We start from the raw sequence: 23151 nt of genomic DNA, 5'->3' as shown, positions 1-23151 counted from the left end.
CCACCCATGCCAGAATATTACCCCCAATCCCGTGATTTTTTATCTTAAGTAATAATCTTTTATGTGGCACCTTGTCGAATGCCTTCTGGAAGTCTAAATACACTACGTCCACTGGTTCCCCTTTATCCACCCTATACGTTATATCCTCGAAGAACTCGAGCAAATTTGTCAGACATGACTTCCCCTTCATAAAGCCATGCTGACTTTGTCCTATTAAATTATGCTTATCTAAATGTTCCGTTACTGTCTCCTTAATAATCGACTCCAAAATTTTACCCACCACAGATGTTAAGCTAACTGGCCTATAATTTCCAGCCTTCTGCCTACTACCCTTTTTAAATAACGGTGTTACATTAGCAGTTTTCCAATCTGCCGGGACCTCTCTTGAGTCCAGGGAATTTTGGAAAACTATCACCAAAGCATCCACAATCCCTACTGCCACTTCCCTCAAGACCCTAGGATGGAAGCCATCAGGTCCAGGGGATTTATCCGCCTTGAGTCCCATTATTTTACTGAGTACCATCTCTTGAGTGATTTTAATCGTATTTAGCTCCTCCCCCCCGAGAGTCCCCTGTTTGTCCAGTGTTGGGATATTCTTAGTGTCCTCTACTGTAAAGACTGAAACAAAATATTTGTTCAGCATTTTTGCCATCTCCATGTTTCCCACCATTAATTTCCCGGTCTCATCCTCTAAGGGACCTATGTTTGCCTTAGCCACCCTTTTTCTTTTTATATAACTATAGAAACTCTTGCTATCTGTTTTTATATTTTTTGCTAATTTCTTTTCATAATCTAACTTCCCTTTCTTAATCAATCCTTTAGTTACTTTTTGCTGTCTTTTGAAGAATTCCCAATCTTCTATCCTCCCACTAAGTTTGGCTACCTTATATGTCCTTGTTTTTAGTCGGATACTATCCTTGATTTCTTTACTTAGCCACGGGTGGCTGTCATTTCTTTTACACCCTTTTTTCCTCAGTGGAATATATTTATTTTGAAAGTTGTAAAATAACTCCCTAAATGAACACCACTGCTCATGTACCGTCTTACCCTTTAATCTATTTTCCCAGTCCACTTTAATCAATTCCGCTCTCATACCATCATAGTCTCCTTTATTCAAGCTCAGTACGCTTGTTTGAGAATCAACCTTCTCACCCTCTAATTGGATATGGAATTCAACCATGTTGTGGTCGCTCGTTCCAAGGGGATCCTTAACTAGGACATTATTAATTAATCCTGACTCATTACACAGGACCAGGTCCAAGGTTGCCTGCCCCCTTGTAGGATCAGTTACATACTGCTCAAGAAATCCATCCCTGATGCACTCAATGAACTCGTCCTCAAGGCTGCTCTGCCCAATTTGATTTGTCCAGTTAATATGATAATTAAAATCCCCCATAATTATGGCTGTTCCCTTATTACATGCCCCGACTATCTCCTGATTAATACTTCTTCCAGCAGAGTTGCAACTATTAGGAGGCCTATATACTACGCCCACTAATGTTTTTTTTCCCTTATTATTCCTTATCTCCACCCAAACTGTTTCATTATCTTGATGCTTTGTCCCAATATCATTTCTCTGTATTACAGTGATTCCTTCCTTTATTAACATAGCCACCCCACCTCCCCTTCCTTCCTGCCTGTCCTTCCTGATTGTTAAATACCCTGGCATATTTAATTCCCAGTCGTTGTCACCCTGCAGCCATGTTTCTGTAATGGCCACAAGATCATACCCATACGTAGTTATTTGTGCCGTTAACTCGTCCATTTTGTTACGAATGCTACGTGCATTCAGATAAAGAACTTTCAAATCTGTTTTGTGACGCTTAGTTCCTGCTTTTTCCTTTTTTAACACTTTACCTATTACTCCATACCTTCTGTCCCTTCCTGTTACGCTTTCCTCTCTCTCCCTGCTCAGGTTCCCAACCCCCTGCCACTTTAGTTTAAACCCTCCCCAACAGCACTAGCAAACACTCCTCCTAGGACAGCGGTCCCGGCCCTGCCCAGGTGCAGACCGTCCGGTTTGTACTGGTCCCACCTCCCCCAGAACCGTTTCCAGTGTCCCAGGAATTTGAATCCCTCCCCCTTGCACCATTCCTCTAGCCACGTATTCATTTGAAATATCCTCCTATTTCTACTCTGACTAGCACGTGGCACTGGCAGCAATCCTGAGATTACTACCTTTGAGGTCCTATTTTTTAATTTACCTCCTAACTCCCTATATTCTGCTTTTAGGACCTCATCCCCTTTTTTACCTATATCGTTGGTGCCTATGTGCACCACGACAGCTGGCTGTTCGCCCTCCCCCTCCAAAATGTTCTGTAGCCGCTCCGAGACATCCTTGATCCTTGCACCAGGGAGGCAACACACCATCCTGGAGTCTCGGTTGCGGCCGCAGAAACGCCTGTCTATTCCCCTTACAATTGAGTCCCCTATCACTATAGCTCTGCCACTCTTTTTCCTCCCAGCCTGTGCAGCAGAGCTACCCGTGGTGCCAGGAAGTTGGCTGCTGCTGCCTTCCCCTGATAAGTCATCCCCCCCAACAGCATCCAAAGTGGCATATCTGTTTGAGAGGGGGATGGACACAGGGGACCCCTGCACTACCTGCCTGCATCTCTTACTCTTCCTGGTGGTCACCCATTCACTTCCTGCCTGTATACCCTTTACCTGCGGTGTGACCAACTCGCTAAACGTGCTATCCACGAGTTTCTCTGCATCGCGGATGCTCCACAGTGAGTCCACCCGCAGCTCCAGCTCCGAGATACGATCGGTCAGTAGCTGCAGGTGGACACACTTCCCGCACACATGGTCGGCAGGGACACTGGTAGTGTCCATGACTTCCCACATCTTGCAGGAGGAGCATATCACGGGTGCGAGGTCTGCTGCCATGACTTGCCTTAGCTGAGTTACCCCTTTTAAATTACGTTGAAATTAGAAAATGTTAACTATACTAGGGACCTAGGTTCACTCTATCTACTCTGTCTAGACCCCTCATGATTTTGTACACCTCTATCAAATCTCATCATGACCTTCTCTGCTCTAAGGAGAACAACCCCAGCTTCTCCAGTCAATCCATGTAACTGAAGCCCCTCATCCCTGGAACCAGTCTAGTAAATCTTTTCTGCACCCTCTCTAAGGCCTTCACATCCTTTCTAAAGTGCAATGCTCAGAACTGGACACAATACTCCAGTTGTGGCCGAACCAGTGTTTTATAAAGGTTCATCATAACCTCCTTGCTTTTGTACTCTATGCCTCTATTTATAAAGCCCAGGATCCTGTATGCTTTTAGAACCACTTTCTCAACCTGCCCTGCCACCTTCAACGACCTGTTCACATATACCCCTAGGTCTCTCTGTTCTTACACCCCCTTTTTATATCGTTTGAGACATGTGCTGGTGTCTCGGTTCTGCATTGTGATATGAAGACCTGATTAGGCAGGGAACCAGTGGCCTTAACCTGAAGATGATTTGTTGATCCGTGTTTTTGTAGTTCTGCGATACCTTTTGCTTCTGAGTGTCAAGTTGTTAAGGAGGGTATGAGATGGAGCTGGATCCCGGTGGCTGCTCTCCAGTAGTGAAGTGCTTTCAGAGTACACAATTGAGTTTAAGCTCAATAGTGAATTCCAACCATCCCTAGCCATATGAAACCTTAACCACTGAAGAAGTTTGAAGTAGATACCCCCCCCCACCCCCCCCCAAGGATCTATCCTTGGCCCCCTCCTATTTCTCATCGACATGCTGCTCCTCGACGATATCATGCAAAAAGACCTCAGGTTCCACATGTAGACTGACACCGAGCTCTACCTCCCCACCACCTCCGTTGACCTCTCCACTGCCCTTGGTCCCCGCTACAAACTCCGTTCCCTAACCATGCTTGACTTTAAACCATATTCTTACACTGACCTACATTGGCTCCCGGTCTGGGAATGCCTCAATTTCAAAATTCTCATCCTTGTTTTCAAATTTCTCCCTGGCCTCGCCCCTCCCTATCTGTATAACCTCCTCCAGCCCTACAACCCTCTGAGATCTCAGCACTCCTCCAATGCTTGCCTCTTGTGTGTCCCCGATTTTAATCATTCCACCATTGGCGGCCGTGTCTTCAGCTGCCCAATCCCCATATCCCTTGATTCTCCTAGAATCCAAAAATCTATCCATCTCAGTCTTGAATATATTCAACGACTCAGCATCTGCAGCCCTCTGGGGTAGAGAATTCCAAAGACATATAGCCGTCTGCGTGAAGAAATTCCTCCTCATCTCAGTCTTAAATGGCCCTCCCTGTATCCTGTGATTATGCTCTCTAGTTATAGACTCTCCAGCAAAGGGAAACAATCTCAGCATCTACCCTGTCAAGCCCCCTCATAATCTTTTATGTTTCAATGAGATCACCTCTCATTCTTCTAAACTTGAGAGTATAGGCCCATTCTACTCAACCACTCTTCAAAGGACAATCCTCTCATCCCAGGAGTTAATCTAAGCTTTGTTGCATCTCCTCTAAGGCAAGTATATCCGTCCTTAGATAAGGCGACCAAAACTGTACGCAGTACTCCAGGTGAAGTCGCACCAATGCCCTGTATAACTGTAGTAAGACATCCTTACTCTTGCACTCCAACCCCCTTGCAATAAAGGCCAACATGCCATTTGCCTTCCTAATTGCTTACTTACTTTTTGTGTTTCCTGTACGAGGATACCCAAGTCTCTCTGAACATCAACATTTAATAGTTTTTCACCATTTAAAAAAAATTCTGTTTTTCTAGTCTTCCTTCCAAAGTGAATAAGTGTTGTTGTTTGAACTCTTTGAGACATCATAAGGTGTGGAATGAATAAAGCTGATTTAACCCATTTGAGTCTGTCCTTTCCATGCAAAATTTCACCACTCTTTTGGACTCTTTCCATAATCAATATTCATTCTCTTTCATCTCTTTCCCCGGCCCATTTTCTCCCCTCCTCTACTGAAGGTGCTGACTCTTGCTAGTGTATGTTTTAGTGGACGCCTGCAGCTCTATCGTATCTTGCTCAAGTGTCCATCCCTTCATGTTTTAGCCTAGACACTGAGGGTTAATGAGCTGTTCACCAATGAGGGGCATCACAGTTGAACCTAATGCTGTTCCACCATGGAGGGCATCACAGCTTAGCCTGATCCTATTTCTCCACCATCCTGATCCTGTTCTCACCCGATACGAACCAGAAACAGGAACCCTGGCTGATTTTCCACCACCCCCCCCCCTCCTTTACTAACTCAGGTCCACTGAGGTCAGGTATAGTGTCCAAACTGCAGCTCTGGGTGATGGCAGCTCACTCATTACAGACTGGGAACTAAACTTAAGACCTTTTAGTCTTTATGGCGTAGTAATACATCAGGTGGTTTTCCTTGACTACCATCTGGGGAGAGCTTCAGTCATATATAGAAAGAAAGAACGAACTTGCATTTATATCTCACTTCTTCACATCAACGAGGCATTTCCAAGCACTTCAGAGCCAATTAATTACTTTTGGGTTGTAGTCACTTTTGTTTATGTAGATAGATGCAGGAGCCAATTTGCACAAAGCACGGCCACACAAACCAGCAAGTGAGACACATGAATAAATCTGAACTTGGTGATGGGGTTTAAAGAGTAACGCGGGCCAGGACACTGAGAAGTACTGGTTCATCTTTCAAAAAGTGCTGTGGAGTCTCTCTTATTTTATGTCCACCTGAACAGTCAGCTTAACATCTCATCCAAAAGATGTTTGCATTTGCAAATATTTCCATATTTGATCTGCGTTCAAATGAAAAATATTCTGCTTTTGTTTATAGAGCTGATGGCAGAGGTAGGCACTATGGACCAGTTGAGTACATCAGATAGTTCATCAGATTCCAAGGGTTCTTCATCCTCTTCCTCGAGCAGTGAAAGCTCCAGTGATTCTGAGGATGAGACACACAAGCCTGCTCCACCCCCTTCAGTGCCTTCCTCTCATCTTTTTTCAATGCCGTTGATAGCAGCTTCACCACCTCAGCATCACATATCAACAGTGGATGCCATTAACAACAGACCCGAGGAGACTCTGAATACATTGCGTAAGTAATTTTCTTTTCCTCTTTCATTAACAGAATAATGCTTTAAGATTTCAGGGGATGGAAGCCCTTGTTGGATAACTTTGGCTACCTACAGGGGCTCAAGTTGGAATCCAAGCACTGAATAATGTCCAAACCCATCTAGCTAACTAGATGGGTTTGGAAATTATTCCAAGAGAAGAAATGTAACAAGACAGTACTGTCCCACTGGAGGATACTTTCTGTCTGCAGTTAAGTGTGTGACGTGACATTACATTACTGGTGACTGTATGTTCCAGATCATGGTGGAGGGAGCATGTGAAGTATGGAACGAGAGAGTTTGGCTCATCAAGCCAGTGCCCTCCCAAAAGCTATGTACAATCTACTCCAACACAAGCTCAACGCCACCCATTTGATCACCTGAGGAGCTTATCCCCCATCCGGTTAATCCCCTGAGGAAAGGTTCCTCTTTCCGTACAAAAAGTAAACCAAGCAAAACTCCAAGGCTACCTATCAGATCGTACTCCTGTATTGTTTACCCTTGGCGCTGGGGTGATTGAGAGTAGATTGAGATGATCGGCTGCGCCATAGGATGAATTGTTGTCGCTGTGGGCCACAGTCCAGGGCCTGAATTTTGGGTCCAATCGCGAGCCTAATCATTGGTGAACGCACTTATTTATGTCTGCGAGTAAATAGCCGGTGGAATTGCCTGCCGCCACCAAGGTGACGACTGAGTTGGGAGAGAGACTTCAGAAATGTGTTCTAGATAGTCACCTAGTGGTCAGAGCATGCAATTATATCGTGACAACTGACATAACAAAATTGAATGGCAAATATTGACCGAACCGGTTATGAAAAGTAGTGTGACCAAAAAATAGGAAATAAAGTTTGTGGACAGGAAGTACATGCCCTCTGCATTTTTAATAATATACCAGTCAATCTCCCATGGTGCTGCACACAGATAGTCGAGACTAAGTGCAGTATTCGGGGTCAGAGGGTGAGGGAGAATTGAAGGAAGGGGCAGATGAGAGGGTGGGGAGAGAGAGAAGGGAGATGTGGGGATAATTGAGCTGGACCAAGGTGTGAGGGGGGGGGTGGGTGTGGGGAGGAGGCAGATGGGGTGGGGCAGAGGTAGAGCAGGGAAAGTTTTTTTTTAAAAAAAAAGGAAAGGTGGGGAGGAGGTAGGAAAAGGGTGAGGAGAGGTTGGGAAGAGGTGGAGGGGGATAGGATTTGGGGCAGTGGAGAGGGCAGAGGGTTGAGTGAGGGGTGGAGGTTGAGCAGGGCAGGAGGAGGTGGTGAGGTGGAGTTTTTAGGAGAAAGGGGGAGCATGAAGGACCGGGACAAGGAGGTTGAGGTAGGAGAGGTGATTAGGGTTTATTGTCAGTTTGTGGTTCGATCCTGGACTATCTGCTCATTCGAGGTTGGAGAGGTGTTTAATCCAAACTAGGCGGAGTAAAAACACAGCTGAGCGTTTCCAGCATTTTCTGTTTTTATTTGAGTAAAAGTGATACTCTCTTTAGTGATACACTTTTTTTATTCTTAAATCTTCAGGAAATGACCTGCAGCTAAGTGACTCTGGAAGTGACAGCGATGAGTGAAGAAGCCTTTGTTTAGTGAAGGTGGAGGCAGAGCTTAATGAAACCACAAACTCTTTACAGTAACTGCCTCCGCAAAGCAGTGGCAGACTGAAAACTATGCCAAGAGGAGGAAGGAACAGGAAGACAATGGCCCTTGTGTAGCGGTGGTGTTTTTGAGTGAGCGTATGTGTGTGTGCCCATTCAGATAAATATATTTTAATAAAACTTTTGTAGCAAGGAAATGGCTACTGCAAGAACTTGTCTGTCCGAAGAAGTAATCAGTGTAAACGGTGGTGAGTGAGTCTAGTACATTTAAGTGATGTCCTACATTTAGCTGATGTCCTATCAGACCTGTTTTATATGGTTTCCAGTTCTGTTTCCTGATGCCTGAAGAAATACTTGATGTCTTAACTAAATCAACTGTGCAATATCAAGGAAGGCACTTGCAATTACCACAATTACACTTTGCTGTAATCTGGCCAAGGGATTTTCAAACTATTTTGTTTTACAAATTTAAGGGTGGAAATCTGTAATTACACGGAGTTTTCTCTTAAAGCACTTTTTTAAAATTTAAAATCCAAAAATGGGCGAATTTTTTTGGCTGTTTTCACTGTGATCAGTTTAAATTTAAAAAAAAATAACGATGGCAACTTTTACAAAAGCACTTTTGGGCCCTCCTTGACCACCATATAGCACCAGTAAAGTTAGAAGCATTTAATTTTTTTTTCTCTCTGCAGTGTAACTTTGCTCCAGGTCTGATTAGATTTGTATTAAAATGTATTTTGTAAAATATTTAATGAAGAGAACACCTTTACTTTCTATCCAATATTTTGTGCACTTGGGGGCAATTTTCCTTGCCCATTGGAAGTGTGCTTTGGACTCACTGTGCGTGGGATTTTTCTGCCATTTAATTCAAGGTTGGAGGAAAAAAAAAGTGCGCACCCGAATTTCTGATCTGTGCTCCCGGTGGGAAAGGCTCCCCCACCAGAGATGCGAAATCGAGGGGAAAAAATGACCCTGGTGGTGCCCTGCCGTTTGAAATGCTGAGGCACTCCCTCTGCTCTTATCGGTTACGAGCATCTTCTCTGCTGTAGCTAGTGAACGCTGTTGATGCATTCCTTGCAACTCTCAGACCCATCTGCGATTGACAGCAAAGGAAATGCAAAGCGGTGTTTGTAAAGGGTAGTGAAAATCCTTCCATTCCTTTTCCCCGACCACACCCCCCACTCACCCACTCACAATTCTACAACCTCCTGACTCTTCCAGTTGCATCATCTCAAATCTCAAACATTTCACACGATCAAATTGCTTTGAAGTTAAATGACTGGTTGGTTGTCTAGCCCAAACATTTTGTCTGCCTTAGGTCGCAGGATCCCTCCTTTGCTGTCAATCACAGAAGGGTCTGAGCGTTGCGAGGATTTAATCAACAGCGTTTACTCGCTAGAACGGAGAAGACAGATTTACCCCGATAAAAGCCAAGGAAGTGCCTCAGCATTTCACCAAACGTCGGGGCAGCACCATGGTCATGTCAGGGGGTGGGGTTTGCTTTGTTTTCGTGGCTGTTTCTAGATTTTTCTTTGAGACAAGAGACTTGTTTTCTGCAGTACTTGAATTTCAAGAATGTAATTGCGTGACATTTATCAGAAATAAAATCTTTGGAGCCTGTGCTTATGGGTTTGCGATTTTCTTTGCCTCTTCTGTTTCAGCTCGTATGCCACTATTGGGTTCACCAAAGGTTTACAGGTGCATGACTGATGGACTTTTATTGTGGGCTAATGAATCATAGAATCATACAGCACAGAAGGAGGCCCATCGTGCCTGTACGGGCTGGTTGAAACAACAATCCAATTAGTCTCACTCCCCTGGCCCTTTCTCCACAGCCCTGCTAATTTTTACCTTTTCAAGTATTTATCCGATTCCCATTTGATGGTTCACCTTTTGTCCGGCGATCACTTCCTGCTCGAATTTTGATGTGTTGGCCGGCCATGTTGATAGCTTGCCTCAGGGCTAGAATGCAGCTGCATTGTTTAAAGAAACCTGTCTGAGACACGAAGCCTGCCAAGTTGTTGAGAATGCAATTTCAAATCTGCCGGTCCTCGGCCATGTGTCTGACTGCAGCCATTTTGAGAGACCTTGGATTTTTTAAAACAGTCACACCAGGGTTTCTTTAATAACTCCAATAAATCTTCGGGGTGGGGGGAACATGTGAAATTTTGCGAATCCCTTCAATTGGCGATGTCTCAACTGTCCTCACCTCCTCCCTATCTCTGTAACCTCCTCCAGCCCCACAACCCTCCGAGATCTCTGCGCTCCTCCAGTTCTGGCCTCTTGCGCATCCCTGACTTTCATTGCTCCACCATTGGCGGACATGCCTTCAGCTGCCTAGGCCCTAAGCTCTGGAATTCCCTCTAATGTTCTAATGTCTCCTTATGTGGCTCAGAGTCAGATTTTATTTGATAACGCTCCTGTGAAGCACCTTGGGACATTTTACTACATTAAAGAGTGCTGTATAAATGCAAGTTATTATTGTTCAAGGTACTGTAGAGGGGATTAGCCCATAAAGTGGAATAGGTGGGCAGTCGTTGTCTCCTTGATGCAGCCAGTTTCCACTCCACTTCAGAGTAGTCCAGCATGGAGCTGCGTCAGAGTGGCTCGAAGTGACTAGTGGTGCACCCCGAGGATCAGTGCTGGGACCCTTGCTACTCGTGTATATCAATGGTTCAGAAGTGGGGATAGAGACAAAATTCTCAATTTGCTGATGACACCAAGGATGGCGGGGCTGATTGGGTGCAGTGGGAGCTAGATGGATTAGGAAGCTGAACTGAGAAATGACAAATGAAATTCAATGTTGGCAAGTGTAAAGGGATGGAATTGGAGAAAGAGAATAAACCCATCAGCGATAAGTTTTGTCTACTGAATATAGCAGAGGAAACGGAATTGTGAGAAGTGGTGGACATGTTAGCGAAGGGTTAGTCAGATGGGACTGGTATTAATTTCTCTTCATATTAATGTCTTTATGTTAACTTTGTCCAGCAACTTTTCAATTGTAGCTGATCTCACTAGCGGTTTAATTATCCCCTTTGTTACGGACTTATCAATCAGAATTTGTAAAACTGAAGTCATTGATAAGGAACGTGAAAGGAAGATTAGGTACTGCTGAAGCATATAAAAATATAAAAGTATGGTTGCTGGATGAGAGTTCAGAATTCGATGGGGCCTGATCAGCCTTGAACCTATAACTTTGCTGTTAATGTATGTGGATTCTCTGGTAAACTCACATGGTTTTTGCCGTAAGTGCTGCTGTTAGCTATTAATTGACATTAATTAAACATACGCTTATCATCAGCTTAATAAATCTGTGAATATCTACCTGTAATGTTTTGAACCCTATTATTTTGAGGGGTAATTTGTAAGTAAGAACATCCATTCTCTAGCAGACAAGAGTGTTGAAACCATCTGCACTGTGTGCGACAGTGGTAACTATGGCAAATAGGACCTTGAGTTTAATGGCGGGTGGAAGCGAAAGAAAGAGCTTGCATTTATGCAGTGCCTTTCACGACCTCAGGATGTCCCAAATCTCAAATCGTAAGGAGTGATGCTGAGCCTATACAGGATGTGGAGATGCCAGTGATGGACTGGGGTTGACAATTGTAAACAATTTTACAACACCAATCATCAGCTTATGGGGGATGAGCCTATACAGGGCATTGGCTCATCCCCCATCTGCAGTTGTGTGTGCAGCTCTGGTCACCATATTATAAGAAGGACATCATGGAACTGGAAAAGTTGCAGCAAAGAGCCACCTATCTGATACCTCGCGTCAGACAGCTGAGATACAAGGAGAGACGACAAAAGAGAAGATTAAGGGGGGATCTTAGCGAGGGATTCAAGATCCTTAACAGTATCAAAACCTCTTGCAGTTTCTTTTTTTCTTTATTGAGAATCTGTTTAACACGGCCCCAAGAATGACAAGGGGGTATGGAATAAAGCTCAGCGGAAGGAAGGTGAATGAACAGGTAGTCTTGCATTTATACAGCACCTTTCGTGACCTCAGGACGTCCCGAAGCGCTTTACAGCCATTTGAAGTGTAGTCACCATTGTAATGTAGGAAACGCTGCAGCCAATTTGCGCACAGCAAGGTCCTAAAAACAGCAAAGAACTCCCCTGCTCTTGTTCAAATCGTGTCATGGGATATTTTACATCCACCTGAGACAGCAGACAGGACCTCGGTTTAACGTCTCGTCCAAAAGACTGCACCGCCGACACTGTAGCACTCCCTCAGTACTGCAATGAAGTGTCAGCCTAGATTTTGTGCTCAAGTCTCTGCAGTGGGACATGAACCCTTAACCTTCTGACTCAGGTGAGAATGCTACCCACTGAGACCTTTCTGTGCGAACATTTCCGCTGTGTTGCCTACATTACAACTGTAAACAATTTTACAACACCAAGTTATAGTCCAGCAATTTTATTTTAAATTCACAAGCTTTCGGAGACTTCCTCCTTCCTCAGGTAAATGTTCAGGAAGGAGGAAGTCTCCGAAAGCTTGTGAATTTAAAATAAAATTGCTGGACTATAACTTGGTGTTGTAAAATTGTTTACAATTGTCAACCCCAGTCCATCACCGGCATCTCCACATCATGACTACCATCTACATTACAACAGTGACTATACTTCAAAAATACTTCATGGGCTGTAAAGTGCTTTGGGACAGCCTGAGGCGGTGCTCAGCACTATACAAATAAAGGTTTCTTTCTTTTCTTTCAATGAAAGAACTGCACTCCAGATTCAGCAGGAACATCTCAGTGCCCGCATCTTCTCTCATTTTGTCAAACCTGTTTCTGAGAAAGATGTGATTTAGTATTTGCATAAAGATTCAATTTCCCAAAGCTGTGACGAGCACCAGGGACTAGCGCATGGGCACTCGGGCCCTGAGTGAGTCGGGACGTGCATGCGCATATTCTGTCATTCACTAAAAGTGAGGGCCAGAGGCTGAGAGCCAAAAATGCAGCCGAAGCTGGTAGTTATAAGGGGGGAGGAGAGCAGAGCCCGGAGGACGGGGAGAAGCGGGAGGGAGGGGGGTGTGAATGTGATCCGGGGCGGGGGGGGAAGAGAAATGAATCACGCTTTCCTCCTCCTCTCCCCCTCACTGTTAGATCTGGATCAAGCTCTCCTCCTCCCCCCCCCCACCCCAGATCTGGATCAAGCTCTCCTCCTCCCCCCCCACCCCAGATCTGGATCAAGCTCTCCTCCTCCCCCCACCCCACTTAGACCTGGATCAAACTCTCCTCCTCCTCCTCTCCACCCTTAGAACTGGATCAAACTCTCCTCCTCCCACTCCCCCCCCCACCCCCCGCCAGACCTGGATCAAACTCTCCTCCTCCCCCCCAGACCTGGATCAAACTCTCCTCCTCCCCCCCCAGACCTGGATCAAACTCTCCTCCTCCCCTCCTCCCCCCCAGACCTGAATAAAACTCTCCTCCTCTTCCTCCCCCCCCCCCACTTAGACCTGGATCAAACTCTCCCCCAAGTCACTTTCAAATTCCCAACTGTCTAGCCTTTGGCCTTCCATTCACCAAAACATTTCTGCAGCTACCAATCTACTCAATCACACCCTCACCTCCACCTTTGATGCCCTCGTCCCCATTAAAACCATTACTCTCTCAGCCCGGTTGTTTCCCCTGGTACAGCCCTCATCTCTACTCCCTTAAGTCCAAGAGACGCAGACTAGAACGTTTATGGCAGACAGCTGGTTTAGCCATCCGTCGCCAGATCTGGCTGGATCACATAAAGCACTATCAGGTCCTGTTCTCTGCCAAAACTGCTCACTATTCCAGGATCACCCTGGAATTCAGCGATGACCCCCGGCTTCTCTTCTCCATTACAAACCATCTTCTTAAACCTCTCCCCCTGCCTCCTCCACCCTCACCTCCAACAACAAATGCGAGGAGCTCACGGACTACTTTGTCACTAAGATTGAGACCATCAGTTCAGCTGCCTCTGCCGCTTCCCTCCCATCCCCAAGCCCACCAAGCGAAACTTCTCCTACGGTTTCCCCCCCGCCCTAGCCCTGAACATACATCTTTCTCTAGTTTCTCTCCTATCTCCCCTCATGCACTCTCCGAGCTCATCTTGACCATGAGACCCTATTCTTACCAAACTGCTGACCACCCAGCTTCCCTTCCTGGGCCCCCACGTTAGCTGATTTTGTGAATGGTTCCCTCTCCTCAGGTGTTGACCCTTTAAACCTGCCTTCATCACCCCCCCTCATCAAAAAACCCACCCTTTATCCCTCTGTCCTAGCAGACTACCACCCCCATCTCCAACCTCCCTTTCCTCTCCAAAGTCCCTGAACCTGTTGTCGCCTCCCAAATCCGTGCCCTTCTTTCCCACATGTTTGAATCCCCCCTCAGTCAAGTTTCCACACCTGCCACGGTACTGAAACGGCCTTTATCTATGTCACAAATGACATCCTATGTGAATGTGACCGCGGTAAACTATCTCTCCTCATCCTTCTCGACCTGTCTGCAGCCTTTGTCACGGTTGACCACACCATCCTCCTCCAATGCCTCTCCTCCATCGTCCAGCTAGGTGGGACTGCGCTCACCTGAATCCATTCTTATCTATCCAGTCGTAGCCAGAGAATCACCTGCAATCGATTCTCTTAGTTAATCAAGGACGGTCAGCATGGATTTGTTAAGGGAAGGTCATGTCTGACTAACTTGTTTGAATTCTTTGAGGAGGTAACAAGGAGGGTCGATGAGGGGTAGTGCGTTTGATGTAGTCTACATGGATTTTAGCAAGGCTTTTGACAAGGTCCCACATGGCAGACTGGTCAAAAAAGTACAAGCCCATGGGACCCAAGGGAAAGCTGACTGTCCCTGATTAACTCGTGCCTTTCCAAATGACAATTTATGCTGTCCCTCAGAATCGATTCCAATAATTTGCCCACCATTGAGGTTAGACTGACTGGCCTATAATTACTCGGTCGATGTCTTTCTCTCTTTTTAAACAACGATGTTAGCAGTCCTCCAATCCTCCAGCACCACGCCTGTAGCCAGGGAGGATTGGAAAATGATGGTCAGAGCCTCCCCTATTTCCTCCCTTGCTTCTCTTGGCAGCCTGGGATACATTTCAACTGGGCCTGGTAATTTATCTACTTTCAAAGATGCTAATTCCCTTTAATACTTCCTCTCTCACTATGTTTATCTCATCCAATATTTCACACTCCTCCTCCTTAACTACAATCTCTGCATCGTCCCCTTCTTTTGTGAAGACAGATGCAAAGTTTTCATTAAGAAACATACCCACATCTTCTGCTTCTACACTCTTTATGTAATTATTATTACATTATTACTTGCCAGTATTTTTTCATGTCCTCTTTTTGCTTTCCCAATTTCCTTTTTAATTTCAACCCTGCACTTTCTACGAACATACGAATTAAGAGTAGGAATTGGCCATTCGGCCCCTCGAGCCTGCTCTGCCATTTGATAAGATCATGGCCGACCTGATTGTGACCTCAACCCTACTTTCCCGTCTACCTACTATAACCTTTGACTCTCTTGTTAATCAGGAATCTATCTAACTCAGCCTTAAAAATATTCAATGACCCTGCCTCCACCGCTCTCTGGAGAAGAAAATTTCTCAGACTCACGACCCTCAGAGAAAAAGTTTCTCCTCATCCCCGTCTTAAATGGGAGACCCCTTATTTTTAAACTGTGGCCCCTAGTTCTAGTCTCTCCCACAAGGGGAAACATCCTCTCAGCATTTAACCCTTCTAGTCCCCTCAGGATCTTATATGTTTCAATAAGATCACCTCTCATTCTTCTAAACTCCAGTGTATACAGGCCCAACTTGTCTAACCTTTCCTCACAAGATAACCCCCTCGTCCCAGGAATCAGTTGAGTGAACCTTCTCTGAACCGCCTCCAAAGCAATTATGTCCTTCCTTAAATAAGGAGACCAAAACTGCACACAGTATTCTAGGTGTGGTCTCACCAATGCCCTGTATAACCGTAGCAAAATATATCTACTTTTATATTCCATTCCCCTTGCAATAAATGACAACATTCCATTTGCCTTCCTAATCACTTGCTGTACCTGCATACTAACTTTTTGTGATTCATGTACTAGGACACCCAGATAGATCCCTCTGTACCTCAGAGTACTGCAATCTCTCTCCTTTTAAATAATATACTGCTTTTCTATTCCTCCTGCCAAAGTCAACAAGTTCACATTTTCCCACATTATACTCCATCTGCCAAATTTTTGCCCACTCACTTAACCTATCTATATCCCTTTGCAGACTCCTTATGTCCGCTTCACAACTTACTTTCCTACCTACATTTGTGTCATCAGCAAATTTAGCAACTATACATTCGGTCCCTTCATCCAAGTCCTTGATATAGATTGTAAATAGTTGAGGCCCAAGCACTGATCCCTGTGGCACTCCACTTGTTACAACTTGCCAACCTGAAAATGACCCATTTATGCCTACTCTCTGTTTCCTGTTAGCTAACCAATTCTTTATCCATGCTAATATGTTACACCTTACACTATGAGCTCTTATTTTGTGTAGTAGCCTTTGATGTGGTACCTTGTCAAAAGCCTTCTGGAAATCCAAGTACACCACATCCACAAGATCCCCTTTATCCACGTTGCTTGTTACTTCCTCAAAGAACTCTAATAAATTAGTCAAACACGATTTCCCTTTCACAAAGCCGTGTTGACTCTGCCTGATTGCATTGAGATTTGCTAAGTGCCCTGCTATAACCTCCTTAATAATAGATTCTAGCATTTTTCCTATGACACATGTTAAGCTAACTGGCCTGTAGTTTCCTGCTTTCTGTCTCCCTCCTTTCTTAAATAGAGGAATTACATTCACTATTTTCCAATCTGATGGGAACCTTCCACAATCTAGGGAATTTTGGAAAATTAATACCAATACATCTACTATCTCTGCAGCCACTTCTTTTAAGACCCTAGGATAAAGTCCATCAGGACCTGGGGACTTGTCAGCTTTTAGTTCTAATATTTTTTTCAGAACCCTTTCCCCGGTGATTCTGAATGTTTTAACTTCCTCCCTCCCTTTCACCTCTTGATTCACAATTATTTTTGGCATGTTATTTGTATCCTCTACAGTGAAGACGGATGCAAAATATCTGTTCAATTCATCTGCCATTTCCTTATTCTCCATTATTAATTCCCCAGACTCACTCTCTAGAGGACCAACACTCACTTTACTTACTCTTTTCCTTTCTAAATACCTGTAGAAAGTCTTACTATCTGTTTTTATATTTCTAGCTAGCTTTCTCTTCTACTCTAATTTCTCCCTCCTTATTATTCTTTTAGTCATTCTTTGCTGTTTTTTATATTCTGTCCAATCTTCTGAACTGCCACTAATCTTGGCAGAATTGTATGCTTTTTCTTTCAATTTGATACTATCTTTAAATTCCTTAGTTAGCCACGCCTGGTACGTTCTTCCCCTAGAGGCTTTCTCTCTCACTGGAATGTATAGAATCATAGAATCATAGAAGTTTACCACATGGAAACAGGCCCTTTGCTGAGTGTTTGGAAATATCTCATTAAATGTCTGCCACTATATCTCTGCTGACCTATCCCTTAACCTAACTTCCCAGTTCACTTTAGCCAGCTCTGTCTTCATGCCCTCATAATTGCCCTTATTTAAGTTTAAAACACTAGTCTTAGACTTACTCTTCTCTCCCTCAAACTGAATGCGAAATTCAATCATATTGTGATCACTGCTACCTAGAAGCTCCTTTACAATGAGGCCATTAATTAATCCTGTCGCATTATACATTCCCAGATCTAGAATAACCTGCTCTCTGGTTGGCACTAGAACGTGCTGCTCTAAAAAACTGTCCGGAAAGCACCCTATGAACTCATCTTCCAGGCTACCTTTGCCAATCAGATTCTTCCAATCTATATGTAGATTAAAATCACCCATGATTATCGCTGTTCCTTTCTCAGAAGCCCCCATTATTTCTTCCTGTGTTCACTGTCCTACAGTGTGGTTACTATTAGGGGGCCTATAAACTACTCCCACAAGTGACTTCTTGCCTTTACTATTGCTTATCTCTACCCAAACTGATTCTACATCTTTGTCTTTAGAACTAAGGTCATTTCCCTCTATTATACTCATGTCATCCTTAATTAACAGAGCTACCCCTCCACCTTTTCCTGGCTTCCTGTCCTTCCGAAATGTCAAGTACCCTTGAATATTCAGGTTCCAGCCTTTGTCATCTTGCAGCCATGTCTCTATAATGGCTATCAGATCGTACATATTTATTTCTATTTGAGCTGTCAATTCATCCATTTTGTTAGGAATGCTACACGCATTCAGATACAAAGCCTTTAGTGCTGTCTTTTTACTATTTTTGCAACCTCTAGCCTTATCTGCTGGCGTACTCTTAAATTTGCATGCACTGTCCCTTCCTGTCATGGCTGATCTGTGATCTAACTCCATATACCTGCCTTTGGCCCATATCTCTTAATACCTTTGGTTGCCAAAAAGCTATCTATCTCACATTTAAATTTAGCAATTGAGCTAGTATCAATTGCCGTTTGCGGAAGAGAGTTCCAAACTTCTACAACCCTTGTTGGCTTACCCTCTCTTTTCTTCTGGTTTTGGTGTTCTGCTCTACCTGTCTTGGCCCTTTGCCTTGGTTTTTGGGTTGGGATGAGAAAAAGGGAATTCTTTTAGCGAAGGAAATACACATGTCTAAGATGGGAGACTCTGAACCCTGATCTCTTGCCTCGATCGTCATAATTCTAACTCAGTGTGTCTACCAGTCACCAGGAGAGCTCAAGTATTTAAATTCACTTCACAGAAACCTGCACATCATAGAGCACAGAAGGAGGCCATTCGGCCCATCGTGCCTGTGCCGGATCGTTGAAAGAGCTATCCAATTAGTCCCACTTCTTTACTCTTTCCCCGTAGCCCTGCATGTTTTTCCTTTTCAAGTATATATCCAATTCCCTTTTGAAAGTCACTACTGAATCTGCTTCCACCACCCTTTCGGGCAGTGCATTCCAGATCACAACAACACATACTTAACACTGGTCCCAGTGGGATTGATTTTATTTTCTTTCGAACGTAAACAGGGTTCAACGCCACCCATGTCAGTGTTTAAAGGCTCAAAGAGACCTTACCTGAAGGAATGTATTCTCATAGTAAATCACGACACCGGGGAATATCGACTGGAGAAACTCAGCAGCAACATCACTGTGAAGAAAACCAATTTCCACCCCTTTGTATTCCAGCTCTCTTGAGAGGAAGCCCAACATTCTATTAGCCTTTCAAATTATTTTTTGCATCGGCCCACGAGCTTTTAGTCATTGATTTTCCTTGGGTTGTTTCTGTTACGTTTCACCTTATTGTTTTTTTTTCTAGCTATCTCTCTTTGATTACATTTTTACATGTTTCTGCATTTTCTTTTATTCATCCCAGTATGCTCCTTCCCCCTTCAGAATTTATCACTATTTGAAATTGTTCTCTTAATTCCACCTGAGTCGTCGGAAGAGGCAGACCTAGGTTTAGGACCTAGTTCTGACATCTCTTAAGGATGGCATCTTTGACAATGCAGCACTTCCTCAGTACTGTACTGGGATGTCAGCCCAGTTCATTGTTCACTGGTGTTCTCCAGGGAAGGGAGGCTGCCGCTCCTACTCAGCCGGGCCGACGTGTGACTCCAGTCCCACACCACGTGGTTGTCCCTTAATTGCCCTCTGAACTTCGCTAGCAAGCCGCCCCGTTGTGGAACTATACCCCGACAAGGAGTCAACACCTTCAGGAAAGGGACGAGGGGAGAGAGGGGAGGAAGGAACATTTACTCTTCCTGATTTTGTCCTCATTTTCTTTTTCATCCTCTCATTGTTGAAGCAGAGTCCGTAAATTCTTTTTAAGAGGGAATTAAATGAATGCTTGTAAAAAGGAATGTTAAAGGATATGCCGAGTAAGCAGAATCATAGAAAGTTACGGCACAGAGGGGAAAGCAGATTCAATAGTAACTTTCAAAAGAGAATTGGATAAATACTTGAAAAAGAATGTTCAGGGCTACGGGCAAAGAGGAGGGGAGTGGGACTATTTGGTAGCTCTTTCAGAGAGCCAGCAAAGGCAATGTTAGGCCGAATGTCCTTCTTCTGTGCTATGTGCTTCTATTATTACGAAAGCCTGGCCACTGCCTGAGGCTGAATTAGACCGTTCGCAACCTTGGCGTCTTGTTTGACCCTGAGATGAGCTTCCGACCACACATCCGCTCCATCACCAGGACCACCTACTTCGCCTCCATAACATCGCCTGTCTTCGCCCCTGCCTCAGCTCATCTGCTGCTGAAACCCTCATCCATGCCTTTGTTACCTCCAGCCAATGCTCTCCTGGCCGGCCTCCCATCTTCCACCCTCCATAAACTTGAGCTCATCCAAAACTCTGCTGCCGTATCCTAACTCGGGGGCTTGTAAAAAAGGTAATGCAATAATCATGGGCGATTTTAACTTTCACATAGATTGGACAAATCAAATTGGGAAAAATGGCCCTGAGGAGGAGTTCATAGAGTGTATCAGGGACTGTTTCTTAAACCAATATGTCGGGGAACCAACCAGGGAACAGGCCATTTTGGATCTGGTAATGGGTAACGAAACAGGATTAATTAATGATCTCAAAGTAAAGGATCCCTTGGGAAGCAGTGATCATAACATGATAGAATTTCACATCTAGTTTGAGAGCGAGGATCTTGGGTCTGAAACTACTGTATTAATCTTAAATAAGGGAAATTATAAAGGAATGAGGGCGGAATTGGCTAAAGTGGACTGGGTAAACAGATTAGATGGTATGATGGTGGATAAGAAGTGGCAAACATTTAAAAAGATATTTTATGACTCGCAACAAAAATATATCCTTTTGAGGAGGAAAGACTCCACAAAAAGGGTGAACCAACTATGGGAACATAGGAACATAGGAACAGGAGTCGGCCATTAAGCCCCTCGTGCCTGCTCCGCCATTTGATAAAATCATGGCTGATCTGTGATCTAGCTCCATATACCTGCCTTTGGCTCATATCCCTTAATACCTTTGATTGCCAAAAAGTTATCTATCTCACATTTAAATTTAGCAATTGAGCTAGTATCAATTGCCGTTTGCAGAAGAGAGTTCCAAACTTCTACAATCCTTTGTGTGTAGAAATGTTTTCTAATCTCGCTCCTGAAAGGTCTGGCTCTAATTTTTAAACTGTGCCCCCTACTCCTAGAATCCCCAAACAGCGGAAATAGTTTCTCCCTATCCACCCTATCCGTTCCCCTTAATATCTTATAAACTTCGATCAGATCACCCCTTAACCTTCGAAACTCCAGAGAATACAACCCCAATTTGTGTAATCTCTCCTCGTAACTTAACCCTTGAAGTCCGGGTATCGTTCTAGTAAACCTATGCTGCACTCCCTCCAAGGCCAATATGTCCTTCCAAAGGCTAACTAAGGAAGTCAAGGATGGTATCAGGTTAAAAGAAAAAGCATACAACATGGCAAAGATTACTGGTAAGCCCGAAGATTGGGAAAACTTTAAAAACCAGCAAAGGATGACTAAAAGAATAATAAAGAGGGAGAAAATAAATTATGAGAGTAAACTAGCAAGACATATAAAAACTGACAGTAAAAGCTTCTACAAGTATATAAAAAGAAAGAGGGTAGCTAAAGTAAACATTGATCCCTTAGAGGATGGGACTGGGGAAATATTAATGGAAAACAAGGAAATGGCAGAGGAATTGAACAAATATTTTGTATCTGTCTTCACAGCAGAAGACACTTGTTGGCCAGGGGCTGCAGTAACCTGAGACAGCAGCTGCTGACACACAGGCAAAAGCAACTTTTGAACTGAAGTAACCTGAGTTCAGTCGCTGGCCTGAGCTGGCTGGAACCGGTTTGAATTAGCTAAGTTTTGTGAAAGACAAAGGAGATGTGATAAGACACAAGTCCTTATTTAGAAAAGGAGTAATGAGGTAATGCTACCTAAGTCCTTGGGACAGAGCCAATGAGGAGAAGACACAGGCTAGGCAAGCAAGCCTAAACCAATGGGAGAGAGACAGCACAGCTTGAAGAGATAAGATTCAGAATAAGAATGAAGAATCTGGGGCGTGGAGCCAGAGCGAAGACTCCGGAGGCCAACCATCGCGGAAGTGGAAGAACCTACGTCAGGGACGTAGAGACGACGTCGAGAGAGAGAGAGAGAGAGAACGGAACGCCTGGCCAGCGTCAGCACTCCTTATCGGGTATTATCCTTTATATTCTGTGACCACTCAGGGAGTGTCAGAGAAACCTAGTGGGTGTGCGTTTAGATCCTAGTTTGGGTATAAAACTGTATAACCTGGTGCAAACTGCATGTATAATATCTAACCAGACATATAAGCTATATGTATATGATCTAATGGCGTGAATAAAGCGAATTGAGAGTCAAGAGAGAATTGACTCTTCTCCTCTTTGTACTAAGCCAATAACCGTAACCGGTATCCTCCAGTCAACACAATAATAACATACCAATAATAGTAGAAAATCAAGGGGCAAAGGGGAGGGAGGAACTAAAAACAATTACTATCACTCGAGAAAAAGTACTAGGTAAACTAATTGGTCTAAAGGCTGACAAGTCCCCTGGACCTGATGGCTTGCATCCGAGGGTCTTAAAGGAAGTGGCTACAGTGATAGTGGATGCATTGGTTGTAATCTTCCAGAATTCACTAGATTCTGGAAAGGTCCCAGCGGAACCTAACACCCCTATTCAAGAAACGTAACACCCCTATTCAAGAAAGGAGTGAGACAGAAAGCAGGTATCTATAGACCAGTTAGCCTAACATCTGTCATTGGGAAAATGCTAGAATCCATTATTAAGGAAGTAGTAGCAGGATATTTGGAGACTCATAATACAATCAAGGAGATTCAACATGGTTTTATGAAGGGGAAATCATGTCTGACAAATTTATTAGAGTTCTTTGAGGAGGTAACGGGCAGGGTGAATAAAGGGGAACCAATGGATGCAGTATATTTGGATTTCCAAAAGGCATTCGATAAGGTGCCACATAAAAGATTACTGCACAAGATAAGAGCTCATGGTGTTGGATGGATAGAGGATTGGCTAACTAACAGAAAACAAAGAGTCGGGATAAAAGGGCAATCTGTAACTAGTGGGGTGCCGCAGGGCTCAGTGCTGGGGCCTCAATTATTTACAATGTTCTGACCAATGAAACCAAGCATGCTGAATGCCTTCTTCACCACCCTATCCACCTGTGACTCCACTTTCAAGGAGCTATGAACCTGTACTCCTAGATCTCTTTGTTCTATAACTCTCCCCAACGCCCTACCATTAACGGAGTAGGTCCTGGCCCGATTTGATCTACCAAAATGCATCACCTCACATTTATCTAAATTAAACTCCATCTGCCATTCATCGGCCCACTGGCCCAATTTATCAAGATCCCGTTGCAATCCTAGATAACCTTCTTCACTGTCCACAATGCCACCAATCTTGGTGTCATCTGCAAACTTACT

The 23151-nt window shown here is 44.2% G+C and overlaps 1 protein-coding gene across 1 annotated transcript in view; it reads left to right on the top strand.

The window, feature by feature from the left end:
- The window catches only part of eaf2 (ELL associated factor 2), a 43081-nt gene extending 33810 nt beyond the window's left edge, over positions 1-9271 (top strand). The window contains exons 5-6 of the mRNA XM_067986758.1: positions 5791-6051; positions 7579-9271. Of these exons, the coding sequence (XP_067842859.1) occupies positions 5791-6051; positions 7579-7625 (308 nt within the window). The 3' untranslated portion in view covers positions 7626-9271. The remainder of the gene's footprint in view (positions 1-5790; positions 6052-7578) is intronic.
- Positions 9272-23151: the final 13880 nt, after the last annotated feature.

This window comes from Heptranchias perlo, chromosome 7 (genome assembly GCF_035084215.1).
Source record: "Heptranchias perlo isolate sHepPer1 chromosome 7, sHepPer1.hap1, whole genome shotgun sequence".
Taxonomy (NCBI): domain Eukaryota; kingdom Metazoa; phylum Chordata; class Chondrichthyes; order Hexanchiformes; family Hexanchidae; genus Heptranchias; species Heptranchias perlo.
The sequence above is the reverse complement of the archived record's forward strand: the minus strand, read 5'-3'. Positions and strand labels throughout refer to the sequence as shown.